The sequence below is a fragment of the Sminthopsis crassicaudata genome, chromosome 5, assembly GCF_048593235.1.
Source record: "Sminthopsis crassicaudata isolate SCR6 chromosome 5, ASM4859323v1, whole genome shotgun sequence".
Lineage (NCBI taxonomy): Eukaryota > Metazoa > Chordata > Mammalia > Dasyuromorphia > Dasyuridae > Sminthopsis > Sminthopsis crassicaudata.
Window position 1 is genome coordinate 192,857,505 of NC_133621.1, and position 17,502 is coordinate 192,875,006.

General features: G+C 35.6%; 1 protein-coding gene and 1 long non-coding RNA gene across 11 annotated transcripts in view; one reads left to right on the forward strand and one right to left on the reverse strand.

Moving 5' to 3' along the window:
- The window catches only part of DYRK4 (dual specificity tyrosine phosphorylation regulated kinase 4), a 70,848-nt gene that overhangs the window by 30,027 nt on the left and 23,319 nt on the right, over positions 1–17,502 (reverse strand). For 3 of the 10 annotated variants that reach the window (XR_012482489.1, XM_074269224.1, XM_074269217.1), the window contains exons 1-8: positions 14,687–14,768; positions 13,043–13,218; positions 12,712–12,805; positions 12,109–12,165; positions 10,021–10,104; positions 9,047–9,175; positions 6,992–7,109; positions 4,324–4,487 (exon numbers count right to left, since the gene is read on the reverse strand). Coding sequence is in view for 9 of the 10 variants with exons in the window: in XM_074269224.1 (XP_074125325.1) it covers positions 4,324–4,487; positions 6,992–7,109; positions 9,047–9,175; positions 10,021–10,104; positions 12,109–12,165; positions 12,712–12,805; positions 13,043–13,122 (726 nt within the window). In the remaining variant the exon portion in view is untranslated. Of the gene's footprint in view, positions 1–4,323; positions 4,488–6,991; positions 7,110–9,046; positions 9,176–10,020; positions 10,105–12,108; positions 12,166–12,711; positions 12,806–13,042; positions 13,219–13,495; positions 13,636–14,686; positions 14,769–17,502 lie in introns of those variants that run through there. The other 7 variants (XM_074269222.1, XM_074269221.1, XM_074269219.1 and 4 more) reach the window with 6 other exon arrangements.
- On the forward strand, positions 612–15,798 carry LOC141543667 (uncharacterized). The gene is made up of 2 exons (XR_012482490.1): positions 612–831; positions 15,614–15,798. It is a non-coding gene; the product is annotated as an uncharacterized LOC141543667 (long non-coding RNA).

A 17,502-nucleotide genomic window follows, 5' to 3' on the forward strand; every position in this document is an offset into this window, starting at 1 on the left:
GGTAAAGGATGATCAAGGGTGGTAGCTTTCCGCAGAGAAAGTTGCTCTGAAGCTATCCAGTGGAACTGGTAACTACAACACTAGTTATCTGCTGTGGGCGTTATCCTATTATTCCTCTTCAGAACCAGAGAGGTACCAAAAGAAAACATCCTGGTTCTCAGATTAATGAGCAAAGCTAAGCAAGCCTTGTTACCTCAACCACACTATTGTCAAATAAGTGGAACTACTTCACAAAGGACACGAGGCGATAACAGGCTTCTAAACAGTTTCCCAGTATTTAGGCTACTCCTACTACCTCTCATCTTTGTAAAAGTCTAAAAGGTATTAATTCTCTTGGAGGCTACAAGGTAAATGTTCTATCCAACCATGGAATTATCAAGTTCTGAGTATGCATAGGCCAGACACAATCCTACAGTTTTTATATAGGAAGGAAGGAGGGAAGTATTTATGCTCTAGTTCTGGTTCTGACACTAACAGCAGCTTATAAGAGTCATTTTATTTCTCTGAGTCTGATTTTCTTAATCAGCAAAATGAATAGAGAGATTAGAGGATATTCCTTCTAGAACTAGAATTTTATGCTACAGGGTTGTCAAGAGGACCAGGTAGTTTACTGTGAAAAAGAATGGAGAAGCAATGAGGAAGTAGGGATTGAACTAATAAGTTACTGGCATGGTAGAAGTTCTGACTCTTTTCTAATGCTTCTCCACAAGTTAGAGAGGTCTATATTCTGCCTCATCTTTACCTCAAGAATCTCTCCTCATCTCTGCTTTGACCAGGTTTAATCTGAAAATGGAACTGAACAAAGAGACGTGGACTACTATCACACATCAGGTTAGAAGGATCTTCCAAGATACAGAAACAAAAATTTCATTTGGTATTAACTCCTAAACTAGCCAGTGTTTGTTTGGTCAAAATCTTTGTGGGGTATGGAGTATAAAATTCTCATGTCTGTATCCAGCAAGGTAAGAAAGTCATTTAATATAGCTTCCCTGGGCTTGTTTCATTTGTAAAAATGAAGATTAGAAGACTCCTAAGGTCTTTTCCAGCTCTAATGTTCTGTGATTCTGTGATTCCTTTTCCTATGAATGTGATTGTGTTTAAAAAGTTTGTGGAATATCTGTATATGAGTTATGGATCTTTGTAACACTTAAGGAAATATGTCTACGAGTATACATATTATATATGTATAGGTCTCTTTTTGTGGTAGCAAGGAATTGGAAATTGAATGGATATTCATCAATTGGGGAATGGTTGAATAATTTATGGTGTATGAATGTTATGGAATACTATTGTTGTATAAGAAATGATGAGCAGACTGATTATAGAAAAGTCTGGAAAGACTTACATGAACTGATGCTGAGTGAAGTGAGCAGAACCAGGAGAACATTGTACATAGTAACAGCAAGATAGTGTGATGGTCAACTATCATAGACTTAGCTCTTCTCAGCAATACAGTGATCCAAGACAATTCCAATAGATTGGGATGGAAAATGCCATTTGCATCCAGAAAAAGAACTGTGGAGATTGAACAAGATTCGAAGCATACTATTTTCACTTTTTTTGTTGTTTTTTCTTTCTCAGGCTTTTACCCTTTTATTCTGATTTTTCTTTCACAACAAGATTAATGTGGAAATATGTTTAAAATTATTGCACATGTATACTTATGTCAGATTTCTTGCTATCTTGGGGAGAAGGAGTTAAGGAAGGGAGGGAAAAAATTTGGAACTCAGAATCTTACAAAAATGAATACTGAAAAATATTCTAACATGTACTTTGAAAAAAAGTGATATTAAGCATTAAAAATAATATTATATGCATGCAGGCTTGAATGAATGAAGGAACTTCTAAATATTTATATTACAGTGTGTTGGAAGATGGGTAATGTGGAGATGAATGTGTATAAGAAGAATACATTTGGTGTGTTTGAATACATATTATACATATCTTGACAGGGGATATGCACAGAGATATACATGAATGAGTACTTTAGGGGGGGGTTGTTATCTCCCCCAAAAGTAAAAGGGTCAGTTATCAAAGAAAATATCAGCATGAAACCCCAACTAATCCACAATGAGACACTGACCAAAATCCTGGTGGCTCTTAGAAATAAGGTCATATCCCCAGTGAAGAAGGCATAACTAGCATTAATCTGTTACTTAAGCAAGAAAGTATAGGTCTGAATGAAATAGGAATGATAAAATCTAAAGCAGTGATTTTTAACCTGGAGCCCCTAAATTCATTTTATATCTATCTATATGTACTTGCATATGTGAGTGAATATTATTTATATGTGTGTTCAAATAAATTTAAAATAAAATAAATATTTACAGAATTTAATATAATATAGTATATAACATATACTATGATATATAATATATGCTCATAAACACATATTATATAATATAATAGACACTTATATTTAAAATATATATATATAAATAAGTAGCAACATTCAGAATATACTAAAAGTCTTAAGAGACCTTTAAAAGTTTAAATGTTTAAAAACTTAAATGGAATATTATGTATGTTTTTAATTATATTTCAATATAATTTATTTATTTTATAATATTGCATGTATTTTTGTATTTTATTTAAGAAAGTATAGATTTCACCAAAATATCAAAGGGACATATAACACATCCAAAATTATGAGAACCCCTGTGCTACAGGGAAGGTTCTTTGCCTTAGATGTTTAGAATTCTGGGCAAAGCTAGGATCTGAGTTGTGAATCCCTGAAGCTATAACATTTCATATTCATATAATATTTCATTTCTTGCCTCTCTAATGTATTTATTCGTCTGTATTTTAGTTCATTCATGTTCTAATCGTAGAAGTAATTCCAGAGCCTCAAATGACATACTAGGTGTCTTAGTACCTACCTCTGACAGATTACCTTAAATTGGAAAGGCTTATATTCTAGTATGAACCTATTGACAAGCTGGATGTGTGTCCTCTGAAGACCAGCTTACCTAAATTCCTAGAGCTTTGTCATCAAATTGTCTCAAAGGTGATAAATTTTACACCCACAGCAATTCTCAAAGACCAGTTACCAAGCTGTGGAGGGGGCCAGATCCAAACTAGCTAAACTATCAAAAAAGATAAATTCTTGAATTACTGTAACCTATGTCTTATCCTCTTACTAGATTCAAAACTCTAAAAGAGCAGGAACTATATCTTTGCTAAATCTTTTATCTCCCTCAGTATGTACCTAGCACAATAGTCTACATACCATGTACCACAGATCAATATTTATTCAACTGAGATGTTTTTTCTTTTTGTTTATTTTTATTAAAGCTTTTTATTTACAAAACATATGCATGGGTAATTTTTCAACAGTGATCCTTGCAAAACCTTGTGTTCCAAATTTTCCCCTTCTTTCCCCTCATCCCTTCCCCTAGATGGCAGGTAATCCAATATACGTTAAATATGATGTTAAATTCAATATACGTATACATATTTATACGGTTATCTTGCTGCACCCAAAAAAAAAAAAATCTGACCAAGAAGGAAAAAAAACTGAAAAAGAAAACAAAATGTAAGCAAACAACGACAGAAAGAGTAAAAATGATATGTTGTATTCCACATTCAGTTCCCACAGTCTTCTCTCTGGGTGTAGATAGTTCTCTTCATCACAAAATCATTGAACTGTTCTGAATCATCTCATTGTTGGAAAAAGCCACATCCCTCAGAAGTGAACATCATATAATCTCCTTGTTGCCGTGTACAATATTCTCCTAGTTCTGCTCATTTCACTCAGCATCAGTTCATGTAAGTCTCTCCAGGATTCTCTAAAATCATCCTGTTGATTGTTTCTTACAGAACAATAATGTTCTATAACATTCACATACCATAACTTATTCAGCAATTCTCCAATTGATGGGCATCCATTCATCTTCCAGTTTCTTGCCATTACAAAAAGGGCTGCCACAAACATTTGTGCACATATGGGTCCCTTTCCCTTCTTTAGTATTTCTTTAGGAGATAACCCCGTATAAACACTGCTGGGTCAAAGGGTATGCACAGTGTGATAACTTTTTGAGCATAGTTCCAAATCGCTCTCCAGAATGGCTGGATCTGTTCACAATTCCACCAACAATGTATCGGTGTCTCAGTTTTCCCACATCCCCTTTAGCATTCATCATTATCTTTTCCAGTCATCTTAGCCAATGTCAGAAGTGTGTAGTGGTATGAGATTATTTTTTAAATGGAGTTACTATGTTTCACAAGAAATCATCCCACATTCCTGGAGGAATTTCAGTACTATTACCTCAAATACTCAATTAAGAAATAAAATGTATTTAGCATAGTAATTTATATATTCACCTTTATATAGGAGCCATGTTCATCATCAAAGCTTGTCTTGTTATGTTTTTCAGGGAGCACATCTAACTTCTGGGCCTCAAGCCCTAGGAACCACAGTTCTGTATAGCCCAGAACTTCATTTCGCTCATACACAGACAGTTGGTTCTTGTAATATTTTAGGGCTTCTGTGTGAGAAATAAGGGCAAGAATCATCTTTGTAGTTGGCTCCAAACAATGTTCCCACCAAATGGACTATTAACTGAATTTCGGTTAAAGAAGAGTAAATTCTTAATGTGCTCCCAATAGTTCACAAAACCTCCAAAGCAAATCCTGCTTTTGAAAATTCTTACTATCTCATTATTATCTCATATTTAACTCTTAATATCATCTCATATTCAGTTTAAGGACTTTGTTCATATGAATCACAACTTTTTATCATTTCAGTTATACTTATGTGGTAACAATCTCCTTGCTATTTTTTTTTTTGAGACTGGGCTTAAGTGACTTGCCCAGGGTCCCACAGCTAGGAGGTGTTAAGTGTCTGAGACCAGATTTGAACTCGGGTCCTCCTGAATTCAAGGCTGGTGCTCTATCCACTGTGCCACCCAGCTGCCTCTCCTTGCTATTTTTATTTTTGTGAGTGTTATCAAAGGGAATTTCCCCCTTTGATTTTTGTCAAGTACCATCCATTTTCCATTCTTTCATATTATCTTCCCTCATAAGTCCCAAAAAACCCTTAATGAAGTGTTTGTCTATGGTCTAAAAGAGATGGACAAGTGACCATTCATTTTAATTAAATAACCTGTTGGCCTTGTTAATAAAATGATTAAATTGCCTCTCCCTCAAAATTCAGTAACTCTGTTGTTGGGTTTTTTTCCCTTGAAATCTGTAGTTCAATGGGAGATTATCTTAAACCTCTACTAAAAAGAGTGTGAGCCAGGAAAATTTGTATCACTTTGGAAGGTTCTATCTTACATTCCCTACCTGGAATGGAAAGCTGGAAGCTAATGTAAATGCAGCAAAGTGGAAGAAATAATTATCCAGTTTTATTGGATTCAGATCTTGGAAGTATAATTTCATTTATTTACATGGAATTGAGAGCCATTCATGTTCACATGCAATTTTGTTTTGTTTTTAATTTTGGAAAAAACTTGTGACTTCATCAGTATAAGGAACAGCTAGAAGGAAAAAATTCTATTAATGCAGATCAGAAGATACTCAGCAAGTTAGTCTTAGAGAATTACCAGAGAGTAGTTAAGTGTTTATTGACTTGTCTGGGATCATATGGGGTATGTCCGGATATTATCTGAGGTAGTATATGTCAAAGATAGGATTTGAAGTCAGGTCTTCCTGATTCTTTTGTATTAAGAATAACTTGAATTTATACAATTCCTTATGCCAATAAAAAGTTGTTTATTCTTTATCTTTTTGATTCTTACAGTCATTGGGTAAGATGAGTGATAGAGATTGGATTTGTGATTTTATTTGTATCAGGAATTCATGGAAGAGGAAATTCTGATAACCAATGTAGATCAGAACATGTTCATCAATATATAATATTATAAACATTATCTGGGGGTTAATAATGAGTATAATAATAATTAGCATTTATATGATACTTAAAAGCATCTAAAGTCATATATATATATAATTTCACTTGATATCACATAACACAGTGTGGTAGATGCTATTATTGTTCCCATTTTACAAATGGGGATACTGAGATATAAAGAACTTAAGTAAATGTCTGAGGGAGGATTTGAACCCAGATCACCCTAACCCCAAATCCAATACTCTAGCCTCTGTGACACCTATCATATAGCTTATATATATATATATATATATATATATATATATATAGGATCATATAGCTAGTATATATAGCCATCTATATATAGCATAGTGTAGCAGAACCTGAATCCAGGTCCTTCCTCTATCATGTAATAATAGCTTACATCTAGACAGTATGTTGTGATAAAGAGTTCCATGTTCTTTATCTCATTGATCCTTACAACCACCCTATAAGAGCAGGAGCAAAGAATGTACTTATGATTTCATGGTGTAAGAAATTCATGGAAACAAGACTGCCTTCAATCACTCCCAGTTAGGAAGATAAACCAGGTATTTTGTCCAGCAACCTTAGTTCAAATTCTCAGTCCTTAAGCACAAATGCTATAGATAGCCATAGCTACTATTTGCATATGGCATTTTACATTGTCCTCACAAACCTGTAAATCAGATAGTAAAATTGTTATTATTCCCATTTTATAGAGGGGACATTGAAAATCAGAAAAGGTAAGAAAATTGTCCATGATAATACAATTGATAAGTAGAGGAACCAGGATTCAAACACTACAAATCTAATGATTTTTCCCCCACCATAACATATATGTTTTTCAAGGATTCCTAAAAAAAGAGAAATCCCCTATTGGAAAAAGAGAGGGCCCCACAAAACATTGGAACTATATGGGCAATATCCATGCCCACAAGAGATAAACTTGCACATTGATAGGAATGGAAGAGTCAAGTCTTCATTATGGCCTGACATGGTAAAATTGACCTGTCCTATCAAGTCACACTCAGAGTTTAGCCACTGATGGATTCCTTGTTGGCCATCCTAAAACTTCACTCTTCTTTTCCTTTACACACCGTGACACACATACACACAAAACCTGCTGAGAGGCTATACCTGATGCTGTCAGAGGTATCTTGTGGGGTGTCAGGTTATCCTCTGATTTGAAGGTTTGACTTTGGCTGCTGCGGCTGGATGAAGCCTTGATCTCAGAGGATGGATGGCGTTGCTTATCCTGACCAGAGAAAAAGATTTGCTTTAATGACCACCCAATCCTTGACAAGCATACACCTAATCAATCAACTTGGAGGTCACCTAGAATTTTTTCTTTTCTCTTTTCTGGTTTTGGATTAATTTTACCATTCACTGCCTTTTAAAAATGATTTATATAGGAGGAAAATACAATTAACTTTTATTTATATTATTGTGGATAATTTAGAATAAATTTTTATTTATATTATTATGTATAATTTAGAATACATTTTAACCCTGGGGGAATTTAACTTGTCAACAACTAGAATAGATCAGCTCTCCTCTTCCCCTTCAGAGGAAAGCCAACTAAATATTATATGAAAGAGAATCTTAAGGAATGAAGAAAAACCAAATTAAAAGTCAGAAAAGCTATTTGAACTTCTACCTGCTACTTAATTATCTGTGGGGCTTTAAGCAAATCATTTTGAAGTTTGAACTAGATGATTTCTAAATTTCTAAGGATAATTTACTTCCTGCTCCAAATTCTATAATAATCAAAATATCATTGAGGAAAATAAGCTACCAAATAATGTATCTATTGATAGCACCAGGACATGTACTATTCAAGGAATTTTGTGTATATGACTATTAAAAACCATCAGTATCCCCCAATAATGGGTTTACACTAGTTTTCCAGAGCACAGAAAAAGTTCAAAGCAAAAGCTTAAGATTTAATGATATTATACATTGGGGGGAGGGGGGAAGGCACAATAAAAGCATCCCTTCATAAATCTAGAACACTATCCCTTTAATACCCACATTATCAGTGGGATGAATAGATACTACATAGAAAATAACAAAAAACAAGTATAGCCAGAGAATGCTCCTGGAGGGTATTTAATGACTTTAAACAACTGGTGATTTCTGGTGATGTTATTGAGTAACTAAGTCATCTCCCTCTGGATGTGGCATTCTTGTTGGACACATTGCTCCATTGGTCCCTCTAATGACTGCAGTTTGATAAATAAAGCAATAGGAGCAAACATACAAACAAAAAATCTACACTGGTCTTTTGGAGGAGGGCTCTGTTTTCCATAACCAGGTTTTCCATAACCAGCTTCTGGACCTAATTCTTCAGAGACACTGTTCAACTCTAGGAAAAGCCCATAAGTCATTACTGCTATAACCAGCTAATAAAAGTCAGGCAAGATTCTTTCTAGCCTAAGAAGAAATCTGTTTCTTTAGGTCCTTAATTGTGTGGAGACTTTATTACCAGATTAAAGGAAATTATGTAATTTAAGAGATAGATATTTGGGGGCAGCTAGGTGGCACAGTGGATAGAGCATCAGCCTTGAATTCAGGAGGACCCGAGTTCAAATCTGATCTCAGACACTTAACACTTCCTAGCTGGGTGACCCTGGGCAAGTCACTTAACCCCAGCCTCCAAAAAAAAAAAAAAAAAAAAAGAGATAGATATTCCCTGAAGGAAAGATAAAAGAAGAAAAATCACTTTTCTCCACCCACCTATTCAATTTTCTTGTTTTTGCTATTCAGTAGCAAGTCTCACCAATATCCCAATAAATCACATAACTTTAGAGCTAGAAGTTACCTCAGAGATCTTAGTTTTATAGGTGAGGGAATGTTTTAGTTTTACAGATGAGGAACCTTCACAGAGGCCCAAGATGCCAATGAGAGGAAAAGAATTATATGACTAATCCTCGGATGTACTTAATGCTTTTCTTTTCAAAATCAAACTTTTTCAAAGATTTTTCAAAAATGCTATCACATTATTCCCATGAGGCTTCAATTATACATCTCTATAATTTGTATTCTAAGGAAATATAAGCACACATAGAATCATAGAATACTGAGGCCCAGAAAAACTAAGTGACTTCTCAACCAGATCCCATTCTTGCTAACCAAGGATTTTTCATCCAACACCTGCTTGAGATCTCCACTAATCTGTGACATTGACAGTACCTTTGCCAAACTTTTGCTGTTGATGAGTGGGAGGTTACTGTCCTGAGAAGAGATCTTTGCCACAGCGGTCACATTCTTCCTCCCACGATTATCCAAATGAGGGAGTAAGGTAATACTGGTGTTTGTTTTCTGCAAAAAGAGATATCCCTTTAACCTTAACCAAGAAGTCATCTGCAGCACTTTATCCACCCCAAAGCTACGATTGATCCCTAAACCTATTCTTAAAACTCTCCAGAGGAAGGTTATTCCATAGCTTCCTTCAATGATTACCTTCTAGTGTTTCATAACCCCAAAAGGAAGAAATTCTTCCTACTACTTAATGCAAATCCCTCTGCTTGTAACAGAAGCTTCCATTTCCTCTACTCTCCTGGTTTAGATTTATGCAATTGAATCAATTTATACATTGGTTAAATTAAAACTAAAGTCTAAAATCAGCTTCAGTTGCAAGGATGATCAACTGTGAAAGAATTTCCTATTCTGATCAAGACAAAAATCCAAGATAATTTCAAAGGACTCAGTATAAAAATTGCTATCTACCTTTAGAGAGAAAACTGACTTAAAGCTCTGAATACAGTCTGAAGCATACTTTATAAACTTTCTCTATTTTTTTTAATGTGTGTTTTCTTTTGCAGCATGTCTACTATGTAAATATGTTTTGTATATTTACATGTATAATGAATACATTGCTTGACTTCTCAAAGGTTAGGGGAGAGGCTTAGAAGAGAGAGGAATTTGAAACTCACAATTTTTTAAAATGAGTGTTCAAATTTTGTATTTGGAATCAGAAAATGTTTAATGAAATAAAAACATTAAAATCTTTAGGAAATTTTGTGGGAAGAGAACAAAAAAGAGATAGTAACAGCTAAAGTAGCAAGAGAATTTCCAGGGTGTTGTGTGTCCAGGTATCTGAAAAAGGCACCCTCATCCTACTCTGTTTTGGAGAAAGAAGGAAACAAGTATGTAGAATTCTCTACCTTACGCAAATATCGGTTCAGCCTCTGGTTCTTGTGCTTGGAACTTGGTTGTTGGTTTTGAATTTTATTATCCATTTGGGATGACTGAAAGACAGAATTAAAAATGCTTAGTGTTGCTTCATCCTTGGTTACCTGATAAAAACCTCTGATGGCTCACTGAGTATGTGATCTCAACTCCTTTCTTGCCATTCAGTTCTGAAAATATTCAAACTTCCACAATTTGGCTCAAATCTTTCTTTCTAATTTTGGTCTATCCTGCCTTGAAAAATCATTGTGGCACAGTAGAGAGAGCACTGATGTTATGTCAAAGGATGGGCCTTCACACCCTGATTGCTCCTTATTACCTGTGTGACAAATCATTTAATCTCTTTATAATCCTCAGTTTTTCTATTTGTAAAATGAAGGCATTGAAATAGATGACCTGTATGGTGTCTTCTGGGTCCAGAGCTATAATACTGATTTGCTCCAAAACAGTACAATCGTGTGGCAAAGAATCTTCGCTTCCTTACTATTTGTCGCTTGTAAAATTTGACTAGTTACTATCTTTTTACCTTTTTTCATTTCTTCTTCCTTGAAAATCTCTCCAAATCTGAATCCAAATCTAGCCTCAGACACTTATTAGCTATGCGATCTTGGGTAAGTCTCTTCTTTTATAATTACCTCAGAAAAAATTCTGTCCATCCTATAAAGCCCAGCTTTAATCCTATATGTCTATGAACACTTTCCCAAGTTATCCTAAGAATATTGTCTCCATACTCTGAATTCCTAATTAACACAAATTGTTAAATTCAATCTGTGAGACCTTTTTTTGGCACTTATATCTTCCCATCTTGGATCACTGCCCACTGATATCCCCTGGAGACAGCAGCTTCACCTGGTGGGTATAGCCTGGGGAGGCACTTCTTGGATATGAAATCATATCTCCACTTTGGAGACTTTTAGAAGATTAGTAAAAACCAAACTCTCACGACTACCGTACACATTAGCATAGTCATTGAGGACTTTTCATGAAACACAACAGGTTTGATAGACAGCTAGATTTAGTGAGATCATAAAAGTGTCCCTCAAGTCTTTGAGAAATAATCATGTGTGTCTTAAAGCTCCTTACACAAGACCAGCTGTAAAAAAGACTTGGCCAGGGATTTTGCTAGGCCCTACACAATACAGCCCATGTCTTCTGGTCGTCCAAACCTCTTTTTTATGTAGTTGAGGAGACTTTTTTTATTGCATTATGCAATGAGCTATGTCACAGACTTCCTTCCACTGACCAAGACAGTGAATGCCAAAGTAAATTTATGCCCTATACTTGGATCTGTGCTATGAGCAGAAGCCTAGACCAAGGAATCAAAACTTTAATACTTCTAATAAAAAACAATTGCAAAAATTCCCCAGAACAAGATGCCATGATGCTTTTTTCCAAATAAATCATAAAATTAAAAAATCTCTTGGGTTGGAAAAATCCTTAGAGATGATCTAGACCCCAACTTCTCAAACTATGGTTCAGGACCCCATGAGGTCACAAAATTATGATTTATTATCAACAAATGTTTGCTTTGTATGCCCATTTTATGTACTTGGGGTCACATAAAAATTCTCAGGCAAAAAAAAAATGGAGTGAAGAAAGTGAATTCTAGTCTAAGCCCCTCCATTTCACAGATGAGAAGACTAAGACCCAGAGAGATGAAGACCACTGCCCAACTCCATACAAACTGCAAAGAGTCAATCTGAAATTTGATTCCAAGTGCTTTCATACTAAATACAGAAAATCATTGAAACTTGATATTTTAATGCTTACTTCTTCCCTCAGTAGGATCAGTATTTTGCATTAAAGGTTCTGAGTTTTCCCTGAGCTGGCCTTTTATCTCTTCCAGAAGGAAGAGAAAGAACACATTCCCTTTCTTTTCAGCACCCTCCCCCTGGTTTCCTTTGCATTTGCTCCAAATCCAGGGCTGAAAAACTGCAACATTACAATGTTATCATAACTGCTAGATGGTCAAATTCTTCTTCTTCTGGCTTTTAAAGCACACAGTGCAAAAAGAGAGACTGTAAGAGTTATAAACATGTTGATACCAGACATAAGTAACATACCTGTTTTGCAATTGTTCTTGAATGCACACCAGACAAAATTACTCCAGGAAACTTTTGCTGTTGTTACGTATACATAGAGCAAAGTAAAAGGCAAAGTTAAAGACACTAGCTCAACTATGTTCACTTCTCTTTTCTGTTTTTTTTCCTCTCTTGTGGTTTTTCCCTTTTGTTCTGATTTTTCTCTTCTAACATGATTCATAAGAAATGTGTATTTAAAAAGTTAATATACATGTATAACCAGAAAAAATAAAACAATTAATTTTAAAAAGGACACTAAGTCAAGAATTCCAAAAACACAGGCTCACAGGGAAGAGTGGGGAAGTTTGGAAGCTCTGAAAAATCTCAAATCAAGAAGTCAAGCCCTTAGTTCTGACCTCTCCCTGTATCAGCTTTAATGGTGAGTTTTACCACTTCAAAATCAAAAAACATAATGAAGCAAGACCCACCATGGCAAACATCTTTTCCTTTCCATTTCTTTCCCTCATGTACTCATTACATCTTACAGGTTTATGACCAAATGATCACTATTTAGTCCACGTATTCCCCTTTCCTCCTTTACTCCATTCCCACTCTAGCCTTTGGTTGAAAATAGATACTTCTTACCCTTATAGAAGTTAAGGTGTGTTTTTTTCTTGATTTCAGAATGGGAAATGATGTTGAACTTCTTTTTCCTAACTTTTTGGCATTCATTTTTGTCCTATAGAAAATCAGGAAGGGTCAAGAGAGAAAAATGAATTAAAAACACTCTCAATGAAAAAATAAATTCTAGGCCAATTGATACCCTAAAATTTGGAGCCAATGCAAAGGAAACCAAGAAGAGGGGGCTGAAAAAAAAAGGGAATGTGTTCTTTCTTTTCCTTCTGTTCCCTTTGGGTGAAAAGATAAAAGGCCTGTGGAGGGAAGGCTCTAAGAATCTTTAATGAAAGATACTGACCCTAATGAGGGAAGAGAAGAAGGGAGAGATGCCAAGGAACCATCTAGAACTTCAGGGAATTCAGGCCCCAAAGATTCCATGTTCTTTTGTTCATTTAAAAACCAGCAGCTCTTGGAACCCTACTTCTCACAAGGACCTCTGGCTTCAGGAAGGGGATATTTGGGCAGATGAAATGCCTGTAGATACAGAAAAAGGAGGCAACCAAGCTAGATCTAGGTTCCAACTACTGTGTATTTTTCATTGCTTTTTGTTCTTTTCCCATAGATACCAGACTGCAAGGAAGTTGGTGGGGGACACCTTTTTTAAGTTTAGAAATTTTAAATAGTTAAATTGCTTTATGGAGCTTTAAATGTCATTGACTTGGTATTGAAAAATACCAAAGGTTCATATCTCTGCTGTGTCACTTCCTAGATATATGGCATAAGCAAGTCATTTAAACTCCATGATACTCACAATAATCCACCACCTCTCCTAGCAGGTAGTAAAGGCCTCCAGATCAGGTGGTAAAGGATTTGATGGAATGGGATGGGACAGGGAGATGAATCATTGCAGATGTAAGTGGACTTGATTTCAGTTCTAATGATTTTTCCAACCCTTTAACATCCTTGTTCTTCCTTTATCTATGAGCCTTTGCAATAAGAACCTCCCCTCTGGCAGGACAAGAATGGAAGACAAAAAAGTTACTTCCTGAATGAATCAAAGGCTTATTTATTTTCCATCATATACAGGAGGATTGAGGTTCAGTATGTTACTCATCTTTGAGAGAGGATGTCATGTAGAACATATGTTCTAGGCTGAAAAGTCATACGTAAAACAATTTCCATCTCAAACTGTATGTTATATATTTATACACCTTCCTTGTCTGAAAGGGGATATGCTACTTTATTGAGAAGCAGATTTGATAGCTTGGAGATTCTTGCAAAGACTCCCCTCTTCTCCCCTATGACCTAAGAAGGTAGGCAAAGGCCATTTTATAACACTAAATTTTAGATGGCAAAGAAGAATCTCCTAAACTTTGATGGGAAGTGTGCAATTACTATAGAGGGAAACAGAAAAATAATGATGTCTTGAGAGATATCATACACTAACACTGGACATTTTTCATTTATTAATGACACTCAAAAGACAGGGTTTGAGTTTACTTTAGAAAATGGCAGTGAAGCATACAAGGTAAAAAAGAAACTTTTGTATTTTCCATTCCCTGAGATGGATTCAGTATGTAAATGATATAGGGGCTGCTGATATTTAAGGCAGACCTCCATGGCCTTAGTAACAGTTTTATATGAATCTGATTCAGTCACAAAGACTTGGTGACTTAATCTTAAGTTCAGATCAAGTAAGGCAGACGCTAGAGGAATTGTGGCTAGCCTGGAACCATATTTAGTATGCCTCTGGCCAGGAGATGTGTGGAGATTGGGTCAGGGAGACAACTGGCATGTTTGGAAGTCATCCTCACAGTTGGAGAGTTGCTATAAATGCTTGAGCATATATCCAGGTGACTAGACTCTCTTCACTCAGTGATTGATGGGGGTAGAGAATCCCATGGAGCAATCTAGTGAGGAAGATTATAATGAGCTATGGAATGGCAGCTGTATCACTTAGGGACAGTATGTATTATACTGCTAGGAAGGAAGTGATACTCACGTTGTTTTTCATCCACGACTCCCTATGGAACTGAGTTTAGCTTGGTCTCATTAAGGGTAAAAATCCCTGAGATGCAGGAGCCCTGGGGGAGATAAAATAATACTACTTAAATTGATCTATGATCTCATCAACTCTGGAATAACCTCCAGGGATTTGGAATTATAATTGATTTTTATATTGTTTTTTCCTCTTTCCATAACATCCTGGCAAAATAAATACTACAGCTAGTATTGTTCCCATTTACAGATGAGAAAACTGAGTCTTGAAAAGACTAACTGACTTGTCCATGATCACACAACATCAGAGGTGCAATTCAAATACAGATCTCTTCTGATTCCAAACCAGGCTTTTCCCATCACTACTGCTTGTCCAGTAGAACAGATATAACAACTGCTTGCAGCTAGAGCAAAATCAGGAGGTAGTACTATTTCCCAGCTGTGAAGCAGTATAAAATGGGAGATTTAATGATTCAAATAACCTTCTGATTATCCTCAGGAAAGCACAGATCTGTTAGGTCATTATATCAACTACTCTTAAACAACAATGGGCTTTTGACATGGGCTTTGAAAAATAAGATAAAAGCAAAAAGACTTCAGGACTTCCAAGGAACCAAGAGTTGATTCTCATGAGAGAGAAAACTGCTATAGTCCTATAGCTGGACTGTATAAAAATGATTACACAGGTCAATCATGCATGGGTATCCCAAGGAGGAGATGTTCCACCTAATCATGAACTTTATATCCATGTTTATAGTTCATGTTTCATAGTATGAAAGAAGAAGTGGAAGAATGTGAGGTAAGATGTTGGATTGGTTCTGAAATTACCCTAAGCTATTAAAATATCAGGGGCTAATAAGACAAGGATAAGTAACATGCCAATGAGAAGGGATCCAAATTAAACAACTGTCTTTATACTCTTTCTAAACAGATTTGCTGAGCAGAGCTGTGATTAATACTCGGTGAATCAAGATCTGTCTCCCCAAGATCCTGATGTGGGGAGTAAAAGGATAGAAATGTATTCATTATAGAGGATGTGCTTTATTCTTTAGTAATTTTACTTCTTTCTCTGGTAACCACCATTCTGTTTAGAATTACAGAGATTGAAAACCAAAAGGATCTTTGGAAGTTAACTACTTATCTATCCTCATTTTATAAATGAGGAAAATGAGAAATGACTTTCTAAGGTCTCAGGGGCAAAGCTGGGATTTGAATCCAGGTTTTGTGACTGCAAATCCAGCACTCATTTCATTGGACTATTCTTTCTCATTATCACTGTTCCCTATTTCACCATAAAAGGGTAGTAACTGTAGTCAGGCTTCTGTTACTGAAATTTCTGTGCAGCACAACTATCACCCATCAACATGCTTTTGGGTATCCAGTGGACATTCTTAGGATCTTATCATCCTTTCCCAAGCCACAAATCCCTCTATAGTTGAGAGCTAAATTATTCAATCTCCCGGAAAAATTAGATGCACTTCACTTCTCCTATACTTCCAAATCTGTTAATCTGTTTTTACTGCAGGTGAAAATTTTTTTAGGATGACTCTACTCCTAGTGGTTAGGAGAACTTATATATAGTGCCTAAGACTACCCCTTTACCTCTTCTCCTAGCATTCCCCAGGAGAGAATTACCTCAAATCAAAAATGTTCTGCAGGACTTTACCCCTTAAAAAGATTGCTCATGAGCCCCCACTAATGCAGTTTTTAAATAGTTAACAAGAAAACACAGTTAGTCCAAAGCAAAGACATTTAATAAAAAAGGAATAAGAAGAAAAGTAGCAATACTTTGCTTAATTTTTGAAGGTTAGGCTATTATAAGCCATGTAATAATTATTTTGTCTAATAATTTAAAAAAATATTTTGGATTTTGGGTTCTCCCAGTTTTCAAACCCTAACTCTCTTCTATGCTTCTGTGCTAATAGTGGATAGAGAAATAGGCACAGAAGCAGGCTAAGCCCAAGGGCCAAGGTCTTTATATCTGCTAACTATCTAGATAGTAGATGCAACTTTGAGGAAATGGATGAAGTTGATTCTAACAACTAAGAATTCAGAGACTACTTTTCAGGATCTCACTGAGTTGTTTTGTTGCTAGAAGTAAAACAGAGGGGAAGGGAAGGGAATAATTATACAGCCAAGCACTATGTTAAGCACTTTACAAATCCCTTCTAGTTTAATCTTCATAATAACCTTGCAAGACTGGCTAAATGACTTTTGCCTGGGATCACACATCTAGCATCTTATCAACAATTTAGACTATAAGCTTATTTGTAAAAATATTATGGGAAAAAAAATAAAAAAGATTTTTGATCTATCATATAATGGGAAGCAATGGAAATAAAAACTCATTTAAAGAAAGTCTGAGCACTTCCTATTAAGATATAAGAAAGGATACAGAGAAGCCCAGCTCTCCTACATAGAGAAGCAAAGATAGGCAACAGAAGATGTACAAGAATGTGAAAAATTTTATGAAAAACAGAGTGAAGAATCTTAAAGCTCATACTGAGCTAAAGCAAGTGAGGGAACCTAAGGGGTTTTGATTTTGGTTTTGGTTTTGTTGTTCTCCAAATCTATTTTGGGGGAAAAAGGAACACTTTGTTTGAGTTGGATGAGACAGTGACAACTGACAGAATAGATAAGACAGAACTATTCAAGTCTTTTGTTTCTGTTTTCTCTGCAAAGCAGAACAACTTTTACACTGAAAAGGAATAATAGGAACTGGTATTCAAGATAAATAAAGAGACTTAATGAAACATCTAATTTGCCCTTCAGAAATTCAAATCACCTGGCCCAGTTGAAATATACTCTCAGATTTTGAAA